The sequence below is a fragment of the Antedon mediterranea genome, chromosome 8, assembly GCF_964355755.1.
Source record: "Antedon mediterranea chromosome 8, ecAntMedi1.1, whole genome shotgun sequence".
In the NCBI taxonomy this organism is placed as follows: domain Eukaryota; kingdom Metazoa; phylum Echinodermata; class Crinoidea; order Comatulida; family Antedonidae; genus Antedon; species Antedon mediterranea.
In genome coordinates, this window is record NC_092677.1 from 18,600,007 (window position 1) to 18,612,097 (window position 12,091).

The following is a 12,091-nucleotide window of genomic DNA, read 5'->3' on the forward strand; positions in this document are numbered from 1 at the left end:
TTCATGTTTTATTTGTGCAATGTGATGTTTCAATCAATCGTAGGGTGACGATTAGGGAGACATTACCAGTGTCCAAATCGTACTCGACGTGTATGTCATGTTTAACTATATATCTCATAAGTCGCCCACAACTGATAAACCAGTCCAGCGGTGAGCGAATTAAGACAGTGGACTCCATCGTCATCAAACCTGGAAGGGTTCGAGGTCCACTCGCTTACTTTATGGTTGTGGTAGTAAAGTTTTCTCGGATAAGGACTAAACTATAGGTCTATTTGCACGCACAATGTTCGCTGAACAAAAAAAAAACATAGTACATTTTTCAAAACGAGTAGGTAACTAGCTACTTTAGTGGTGGTTCACATGCAGCCACTGTCGTGGACAGAGGCGATGACGTCATAAGAGCAGAATAAATAAAGAAGAATAAACCCAAAGGCTATATTGTATAGTTTGCTTTGGTGGAGTAATATAACAACTTTAATTTGGAATCAACACATTGGTAATAATAAAAAAGCTCTTGATGGGCTTCATTAAATAAAGAATAAATTGTATCATTATCCAAATACATACAATCATTGATTATTGTTTATAAATACATTGCTCCCCTTTGATTATTGTAATGTTATATGTAAAGTAACCAAACAGAAAAAAATCGATGTGTTAAAATCACAGCAATTAATTACAAGATATGTTTCAAGTTATATAGCAATGTGGTAAAAACTAAACTGGATCTATTTCAACAAAAAATTACTTTGACAGGTTTACTGATATTTTTAAAGTTTGTAAAGAAAGTACTGAATAATAAAAAGATTTGTGGAATTGTGTTATTATCCTTTCCTAATTGTACTGCATACGGCAGTTACACAGTAAATGTCACGGTTACTTTTAAATCCTCATATCGGAGAAATGGTAACAAAATATCAAGCAGAATGTGCAAAGGTATAAAACTACATAATAATAGGGAGGTTTCGCAATCTTACGAATACGATAACGACAACGGATACGTCACGCACACGTATTCGTTTTTCGTAAGCCAGTAAAAATCTGTTTCGCATGGCAACGAAATATTGAGGGCGCCGTCCAAAATATGACTGCGGTAAATTTGAGCGAAGCGCCTTGGCTGCCTAGGCCTAGCGTAACATCAAAGACTTTAAAAACTGCTATTTATCAAAATTGACCTGGCATTTTAGTAAATTACTTTAGTAAATTACTTTCAATAAAGGTATAATTATATTATAGTCATTAATCATTCCTAATTCAAATGCAAAATGTGCAAAATAGATCAAAAACTATACTCGTTTTGTAGTTACGAATATGACTGGTGATATTCGTCAACACGAATACGCTTTACGAATATGAAATGGGGATCAGCTCAAAAGTTTCACAAATGTATGACGTATCCGTTTTCGTTATCGTATTCGTAAGGTTGCGAAACCTCCCTAATGTTCAGACATCAATATCTCAATCATTTGAGGTACTGTATAGTGAACTATGAACCACGATGAAAGCTACTTTAAGAACAAACAATTCTCTGTACAGTGTCTAGATTTCTCCAGTATTATAGAAGTTTTTGGTAATACAACATCACATTTGTTTTAAATGTATCTCCTATTATCCTATCATGACACTGAGCATCGAGTATTTAAAAAAGGCATTTGATAGAATATGTAACTCCGAGTAACCCTTCAAAACATATTGTTGCATGACTTCCTTGTACCTATCGACCTGGTATTTTCTATTTTATGATGTTTTCTAGAGAAAATTCAAAAGAAACTCATAGAATAAACAAGGAAGCTACAGGTAGTTCATAAAGCAGTAATAGGTTTATATTTATTTAGTATTTCTTGGTTCAAATTCAATTGATCCATCCTACTAATCAGTACTGTGCACTATTCTTTTGTACCTTCAACTTGTTTACGTCTAAGATACACAATGTGACCCCTTGAGCATATTGATCCTTTGAACCCCCTGGTACTAGTTAAACAAATCAATCAAACATTTATAAAGCATTATACATTTATTTATTATTTCCTGGTTCAAACAACGTTCTGTTCATCCCAAAAGTGTCAAACTATGGTGAAGATATTATCTTCTTCGCATTTATATGAAATGTTACTAACATTTCTGATTTTGATATTTGGAATTTTTAATTCTGTCAATTCCCAAAGTAAGTATTTTTTTTTAGGCTCTTATTTCGGAATGTCTGGAGTCATAGAAAATAAATATAATACGCTCGTCTACCATCTAGGTCGTGTCCACGGCTGACGGTTCTCACCTATTAAGGGGATACATTTTGGGACCTAACAAATTGTAACTGGATAGGAATTTTAGAAGAAAAATAATGATAAATAATCGACCCGGACTCAAGAAAGTGAGAACAATTGAACATTTGGCAACCAACTCGGTATCATTCACAGTTTATATTTATTTATTATTTCGTGGTTCAAATAGAATCCTACATTATTCAAAAGTGTTTTGAAAGACTACGATTCAAAATAAACACGTCACAATGTATTGCAAACTATAATGCATTATTCTTTGTATCTACAACTGTCTACGTTCGTCTACAAAACAGCAATATAAAACCATTTGAGCATATTAATCCTTTGAACCTCATAGTACCTATTTCAACATATCAGATCAAGATAAACGTATATAAAGCACTATTTCTACATTTATTTATTAGTTCCTGGTACATACAACTTTGTATACTTTAAACATTTTAAAACCATGTTGAAGATATTGTTTTGAGTGAAACATTTTTAGTTTTGATTGTATCAGACGATTAGTGTTTGTGTTTACATTTAAAAGGAAAATGTTACTAACATTTCTGATTTTGATACTTGGAATTTCTAATCTTGTCAATTCACAAAGTGAGTATTTTCTTCCTAGTTAGACTTTAATCAATATCTTGATCAGGTCGTGAGCATTTTTAGGTTTTTACTCAAGTTCCAGAACACTTTATAAAGTTTTATCGACACATTTGTAATACAAGCCAATGAACAAAGGTATTTAGTTTTCATGGCGGTCACCTATGTTAAGTCAAACAAACCTTTATTTTTAGTGAGTCAAAATGTCAAAATGCAATAACATGTAACCGTTCTACACGTAACACGGAAGAAATACAGCATCGACTGGTGAGTGTGGTTGATGGCTGCAGACAGATAATAATAGAGAGTTCAAATGAAATATTTGACTTATATATATATGTTACTATCATTCCTATTAACGTTGGAATACAAATCACATAATAAACTTAGTTTGTTGAAAACTGGCAGTGGCCCAGCCTCTTGGTGTAGTAACTCGGTTTGAAGTTGGGCACTTTATTGATTCCCTCGACTGGCTGTGGACTTATAACACACAGATTTAAACTTGATCAATCTTCCCTCAACCAGAATTTAATAGATTTGAAATTAAGTTGTATCTAAATCTGAAATACCTGAATTTGTTGAGCAAGGAATAAGTTTAAATACAATTTATTTCGGAACGTACAAAGAGGACCTGCCTGCTCTTAATAGGTTTAGAGTTAATTTAGGTCAAGTCAAGTCAAATAAATTTATTGTCATTTGTAAACATATAAAAACATTTACATTGAAATGAATTGAATGGTTTCGGCTAACAACAAATAAATAGAACTTAAACTACATGGTGAACCAGCCTCACAATAATTAACTCATGTTTATAGTATGCAGATGGTTAGCAATTTCGGAATGATAGTGACTCGGTAAAACGGTTTTAGAAGGACGTTCTAGTTTCGAAGTTTTCGGTTACCATTATTGAAATACTTGAAAAAACTAAACCTACTCTGTTTCACAGTGTCTCAGATGATTAATAACATTTTAAAGTATAGTGTTTATTGTTTGGTAGGGCCCGTATATGGCGGAGGTGGGTAGGTGGAGTTCATTTAAGGGAGGTGCTTATTCGAGGATACGATTAATTTTTTAGTTTGAATAATAGGGTAACATTTAAAAATCAAATCGAATCTTTTAATAGATATGAAAGTGGTAAAAAGAATAACAAATGCTTGGTAAATTGTAAATAACAGTCCGATGAATTCTACTACAAATAGTATAATTGTGTTATGAATATAATACAATATTGTGTGTATAAATGCGGATGGGCGGTTCCAAGTGATGTTTTGTTGGGGAGGTGTTGGGTGTTTATTCAAATATATACCATCCTAATAATTAATACATTATTTAGTCCAAATCGTAAGAAACTAACTTCCCCGACAAAGTGGGCCGTTTCGTTTCGGCCTAAGAAAGAAGACGTTTTAAACGGCTTGCAACATGGGCAGAAGTATCCACAGGTCCTAACGGGACACAGATAGCCCACAATTATTCCTGCCTGCTTACTCAACAACTCGGATATCGGAGTTTCACGCGATTTTAAACATCATCAGTTATCCCGATGCAATTTTATATACTATTTCCCACAATATAGTATATAAAATTCTTTATAAATATATTTAATTTTGATCTTTATTAATTTGCAGTATAATTTTTATTTTCTACTGTACCTTCACACGCGCGGTCCGAAAATAAACAAAAAACTTAAATGGCTATCGCCATCAACGGCATACTTAGTTAAAACCAGGAAGTTGCAAGGTGATGATTCAACGTGAACCCGGAAATGACTTTTAGGTAGGTAACCAAGACGGAGATTTGTCCCAAAGTTTTTCCAGTGTGCTCGCCTATGTCCGAATAAAGCATCATTTATATATTTATTTATATAAGATATGGTTATATGCAAACCAACACTATGTATAGGCCTAACAATCCCGTTTTGGTAAAGTCTAAATAAAATGACATCGTTTCGCATGCATGCCTGCAACCGTATGGTCTTTACAAAATCTATCCATCATTGTCAATTTAAGTCCACAATCAAAATTTAAAAAGTTAACTTTTGTTAATTTCTTGGTGAATTTTGTTTGTATGTTTTGTATACACTTACTAACCGATAAAAAGGAGAATGAATGAATCAATACTCGTTGAATAATAATAATATTGATTTATATAGCGATTTTAAATGAACTGAATTATACAGACTTTAAAAAACTACATTTCTAATAAGGATTACAGTAACAATACAGAATATTACACCAAAAAGTACCAAGACCAAGAACACTACACACTGCGCAGTAGTTAAGTGGTCTGGCACCAAAAAGCAGATTATTCTTCATTTTCTCTTACTTTCGTTGTGCTATTTTTGTTTTTTCTTTTTTTTTGTTATTAGATAATGAACGTTCAATTATTGACTGCCCCACAAATGTCACTTCTAATAATTACATCGGAGGAGTATTTGGACTAATAAATATCCAAACAGACCAAAGAAGTCCAAATGCAACAGTCACGTGGGATCCTCCTGTGACAAGTGGCAATGGAACGATGACTGTGGTGTCATCGTCCTACGAGTCAGGTGACATGATTCCAATTGGAACTCACATAATCACCTTTACAGCAACCGATCTCTTTGGAAATAATGCAACATGTGACTTTTTCATCAAGGTGGAAGGTAAATTAATAAAACCTTTATCTTAGTATCTAACAAAAAATCATAATATAGGATAAACTAAACATCAATTATAAATGCGATTAAACCACGATAATACAGTTTTTTATAACCTAATAACAATGTTACTATGTAAAAATAAAATGAAAAAAATGTATAACATTAATCTACAGACAGAAACAATTTATTAACTGATTTGCAACTGACATGTGCAAATGTAAAATGTGGTATTTCCAATGCAAAAAAAAGAATAATAAAGTCCAGGAAATAATGTTACGTGTATATTAAACGAAATGATGAAAAATACAAATGTTTAAGTTAAGTTTTAAAAAAACTAACTAACTCCGTCGAATGGATTTATAGAAAAATTATACCATGCAAAAAATAGGAATAAATACAACATTCTTAACAAGAAAATATAACTTTGCAACGCATAACCGTCCCGCCAAACCAAACACACATTTTGCATTTATATTTAGTCGCGTGCGTGCAACGCGACTCTACAGCTCACTATGTCTGTCAGATGGTCGGATGGTCGGTCGGGCGGTTGGTTGGTAAACACTAACTCAAATTTGACCATGCGACTGTAGTCATGTATATTCAATTCAACTTTTACTTCATACAATTGTCCATATGGTATAATACATTACACAAAAAAAAAGATGAAGGAGAGAGGACCAAAACTCTAATACAATGCCGCTCTCCTTTTGTAGTACATGTTTGAATCCATCAACAAATATTTATATATACAAATTAACATTCTTTTTTCGCTTTTCATTATTCTTGTAAGAAATCGGTAAGTCGAAATCTTCAAATATTCATAAAATGATGGAATATTGTTTTCCACAAAAAATTCCTCGCACTAACTAATCTGAGTTGTCCCAACAACATTTGGAAAGCATCATTATAACAAACTTCAAGTCGGTTAATTACTTTTTTAAATGATTAGACCATAATGGAGAACAGTACATGTTAATAAAATATGATCTGAACGAAAAACATTTGATTGATTTGGAGCCTTGTTACTTTAAAAAGGCCTAAGACACAGTAAGATCGAGTAAAGAGTAAAATAAAAATATACAAAATGTTACTATTATTTATAATATAATAGAGATGAACTGAATATTAATTAGAATAGAAAGTTAATGAATGTTTTGTATACAGTACAAAAATTTTGCCTTTTTGACGGATAATGTATTACTGATGTAATGTAAAACACTAAAAAACTTTAAAAACAAATTAATAACTTTGTAACAAGATTTAATGTTGATAAATCATGTTTTAGTAACGGGTCAATAAGTAAATGAATATAGAAAATTGAAATTTTTAGAAAGTTATAATAAAAGTAAATTGAAATGTTCAACTCATATTAACAAGTTAACCGATTAGTTATGTACATTCGTTCATAAATATCTCATATCTTCATGTCTCGTCATAAACATCAAAACAATTCAAAAGCAAATACAAATCCGTTCAAATTGTTATTATTTACTCATTCAAATTATTTCAATCTACAAACAAAAACAGCAAAATTTAACACAATCACAACGAGCGTCGGAGAGGCAAAAGATGGGCTGACAACCAAGTTGTGAAGCTAAACTAAGAATTAAGCACGAGTAAGATATGAAAGTGGGCTTTTATTATAATTTGGATAATTTCCATATTTCTTCACAGTCCTAAGATTCATAGTGTGGGTGGATTGGAAACCAGTGGGAGAATGTTTCACTCTTGGTAGTTTTTTTTTTAAGTAAACCCCATAAACAGTGATCTCCGACGCTTGCTGATTATAGCAGGGAAGTGTAATTTCACTCTTCCATGATTATAGGAATAATAATATTAATAATAAATCAGAATTGATGCGCTTTACATTAAAACAACAATATTCAGAGAGAAATTAATCAAAACACAACTTAAGAAGTGCTTACTAATTGTTTGAATGTAACGATAGAGGATACGTTCCAAAGAGCTCCTGACGCACAGACGAATGAGCGACTTCCATAAAACTGTTTTATTTTATTTTCATTTTTTTTTATTTGAACATTATTTAATGAGGGTGATCCATCAAGCATAAGTTGATCATTAGGGACCCTCAAACTATACAAACAGTAAATACAAATTAAACTATAAAAATACAAAATTAACAAGGATATAAAAAGTAAATATATAAATAAATACAGTAGGCCTACTATGTAAGAAGGATAATTAAAAAATAATTAATATCAGGGGGAGAGAGAGAAAGAAAGAGATGTTTTTTTCAATAGATATTTAAAGGAGAAGAAATTGTAAGAGTTACGAAAGGGCGTACAGAGTGTGAGAGAAGAGACCCAGAAGAAGACCTCAGAGGTATTTTAAGAGCATAGCATTTGATGAGTTCTTTTTCGAATGTTGGTGAAGAGTTGTGACTGGCTTTGTATGTAAGCAACAGAATCTTAAATGGAAGAATAATAATAACATTAAAAATGAAATAATACTAAGATGATCGATTCTGTGAATAAGACTACAATTGGTTATGTGATGGGAAATCATCTATTGAACAATTAGGTACGAGGTAGTTAGATGACGTTAGAAATGCAAATACCACAATGCCTTAATTAAAACAATATTGTTATTCATACAAATATTATTAAAAATAACTTTACCTCTCAACACAAATCTCCAATAAAATGTGATAATTAACATAGATATTGAATGGGAGAATATATGGACACAAAAAGTATGCAAGATACAGAAACGAAAGATGACGAATTTTAAATTTAAAATACTACACAAAATACTTTGAGAATATAATAATTAGAACAGATAAAGAGTATACGAATACCATTATTACATTAGGTTGATTCTGTTTGACCTTATATTCACTCAATAGCCTGTAAATCTGTAATATCTTGTATATTATTGCTTTCTTTTTTATGTTTAGATGTTGAGCCACCTACTGCGACATGTCCTTCCATAGTATATGGTATGACTGATCCTGGAAGTTCCAATGGTACTGTAAGTTTCAACATTACTGTAGTGGATAATGTTCTAGTCGCTTGCTTGTTTACAAACTATACACTAATCAACCCAAATTGGTTACCTGTTGACATGGTTTCTTATGTCTTCCAAACTGCTGCTGTGTTTCCTTTTGGAGAAACTATCATTGAGTACACATTCCTTGACAATTCTTCACCGACATCTAATCAAGCCTCGTGTTATGTTACAGTAAATATTCAAGGTATGATGTTTATTGTTATCAAGTGCCTTATATATTAACCGATTGACCTAGTAGTTTTTCATTGAATACGAAATGATTTATATTTTAAATATAAATAAATATTGATGATGATCTCATACAATCACAAGGAGTTATCCGCAAAGGTGCGGAAAACTAATAATAAAAATGCAATATTACTAAGATGATCTATTCTGAGAATAAGACTACAACTATACGAGGTAGTTAGATGACGTTAAAATGCAACTACCACAATGATAAATTTACCTCTCCAAACAAATATCAAATAAAATAGAAAAAAAATAACATAGATATTGAATGGGAGAATGTATAGACACAAAAAGTATGCAAGATAAAAGAAGAACGAAATACAATAAACTTTAAATTTGAAATATTACAGAATGCTTTAAGAATATCATAAATAAAGCAGATTATATATTAATACTATTATTACATTAGTTTGCTTCTGTTTGTTCCCTCAATAGCCTGTTAAGCTGTAAAATCGATTACGACTATCATAGATGACAAACTTAGTCAGGTTGTTAATCAAACTAATACGATAAACATTAAAGTATAACTTGTATTTTCTTCTTTGCATTGTTTTTAGTTTGATTAAAGTGATTTTATAGACGTAACGATCATCAGAATGGCTGAATCCACTGTTGAACTTCCCGCTAAGGGTTCGGTTACTAGGCATGCACAGCTGGTTAGGCAAATAGTGATCGAGTTATTTGAGAGTGATCACACGACTATCATAGATGACAAACTTAGTCAGGTTGTTAATCAAACTAATATGATAAACATTAAAGTTAACAGTCTTGAAGAAACGGTAAACGAACTTGATCGTAAAGTAAACAAGGACTTTAAATCGGTGTATGCTGATCATCACCGTGAGCAACATTCCATTATGGATGAATTAGACCAGGCGGTAGAGAATTTAAATCAGCAAGCCGACGATCTCGAACAATATTCTAGGAGAAATTGTCTTCGTGTGTTCGGTGTGAAAGAGGAGGCTAACGAAAACACGGATAACATCATTATTGGCATAGCTGAAAATAAATTAGGGCTTAAGTTGGTTCCTGATAACATTGATCGTTCACACAGGGTTGGTACAAGGAAAGAAAATAAAAAAACAAGCCTAGGCCGATCATTGTTAAGTTCGTCTCCTATCGATATCGTAGGGTGGTGATTACGGCTCGGAGGAAGCTAGAGGGATCTGGCCTATCCATACAGGAAGACTTAACCCGTAAACGCATCGATCTGTTACGCAAAATAAGTGAGCATAGTATGGTATGGTCAGCATGGTCGGTAGATGGAAGAGTGTTTGCATTGATCCAAGTTAAAGGCCGTGATGTTGTGAAGCCAATTCGTTCTTTTGCTGATCTTGAAAACATTTAACTCTTATTTTACACATACATGGAACTGTTTAGATCCATTTGATTTTTTCAAGAACATATTTTGTTTGCATAAACTCTTAATTTTGGAAATTATTAATAATGTATTTACCTTACATTTAAAGTGTTTCCTCAACTTGTTTATTCTTAATTTCTTTTTCTGAATTTCCTAATTCATTATTGAAATAATTGTTCTCGTTTATATTTCTACAACATTAATAAGACATTTTTTATTTTTTATTTTTTTTTCAAGAAAAAAAAAATGTGTAGGCACTTTTATCTCTATGGAGACTGATCTCTGGTATTCCACTTGGCACTTTTATTTTTCTCATTAACCTGTCTCCAGTTTATCTGGTTTTGTTTTTGTGTTGGATTTGTACTTGTTTATATGTCATTTTCTTCTCAAATGAACCCCTGTACCGAAACATTTCCTAACCAAGATCGATTAAATAATTTAATTTTCAACCCATACGCAGACTATGATAAACATGTTCATGACATACCAATTTCTTCTCTTCCTCTATCCAGCCCAATTGTAAGTACTATCAACCTGGCCAACTAACCAACTTAATTGGAGAGCTCAGTAACGTGAAACACTTTTCTTCCTTGCATATTAATTCTAGAAGTTTTACTTCATAACATTGATTCTTTCAAATTAATTTTAACCAATGTAAATTATGATTTCGATATAATTGCAGTCTCGGAAACCTGGTTGAAAGATGATAATCCATTAACCAATATCTCCAGTTATTCTTTCATTTCAAAAAAACAGACTAGGGCGGGCTGGTGGAGGTGTAGGGCTGTATGTTCGAAATAACAATGTGTTCAAAGAGAGAACTGATCTTTTCCTAGACCCCTCCCTATGCGACTCCCTTTTTATTGAACTTGAACTTGAATCCAATCAAAACATTATTGTTGGTGTAATCTATAGGGCACCATCTCTTGATACGAATGCTTTTATTGACGCTTTTGATCTCCTGTTAAATAATCTAGCAAAAACCAACAAAAAAATTTACTTATTAGGTGATTTTAACATTGACCTACTTAAACATCAGTCCGATAATCAATCCAACGATTTTGTTAACTCTGTCTTTAGTAATTTCCTTTTACCCTAATCAATAGACCAACTCGTATTACCCGAACGTCAGCAACATTAATTGACAATATATTATCTAATCAAATTGAATCATCAAGTCTATCTGAACTTTTCTATAGTGACATTACTGATCATTTGCCCATTTTTAACATTACACCCTTATCAAATATACCAAACCGTCCCAAAAACTATGTAAGCCCTAATCATACCTACAGAAAATTTAACGAAACAAATATTTCAAACATAAACAACGATTTGTCTAACATGAATTGGACTGTGTTTTTGGTCGGATGATCCTAATATTACTTTACTTTCATTTGAAACTGAATTCAAACGACTGTATGATAAACATTTTCCAATTCAAGAGCAGTCTGCAGGGGAAAAAAAATAAAGACCTGGATGACGGATGAACTCTTAAATTCAATAAAGCATAAACAAAAACTGTATTCCAAATCCCTCCGCCATCCGAATGACAAAAACATAAATGAATATAAGCAATTCTGTAACTCCCTTAACTCTTTAATAAAATTAACAAAACGCGATTATTATGAAAAAAAGTTTAAGCAGCAGAAGGATAATATCAAAGGAACATGGACAATTATAAATAGTCTCATAAAAACGAATGAAAGTAAGCATTTCGAAGAGTCCACTATAAATTGCAAAGGAAACTTAACGGATGATCCCAACATAATTTCAAATCATTTAAATAATTTTTTTGTTAATATTGGACCTACCCTCGCCAAAAATATAGACACATCTAATGCAAATTTTAAGGATTACCTCCCTCCGCCATCCATAAATTCTTTATTTCTCATTCCTGTGACTGCTTTTGAGATTATGGATATTGTTATGCGCCTCAAAAATAGTAAAGCACCTGGCATT

At 32.1% G+C, this 12,091-nt stretch overlaps 1 protein-coding gene across 1 annotated transcript; it reads left to right on the forward strand.

The window, feature by feature from the left end:
* Positions 1-5,383: 5,383 nt before the first annotated feature.
* Positions 5,384-9,425, forward strand: LOC140057063 (hyalin-like). The gene is made up of 3 exons (XM_072102608.1): positions 5,384-5,511; positions 8,426-8,722; positions 9,327-9,425. Exons 1-3 carry the CDS (start codon positions 5,385-5,387, stop codon positions 9,329-9,331), a joined length of 429 nt encoding a protein of 142 aa, XP_071958709.1. The 5' UTR covers position 5,384; the 3' UTR covers positions 9,332-9,425.
* The last annotated feature ends 2,666 nt before the right edge of the window (positions 9,426-12,091 follow it).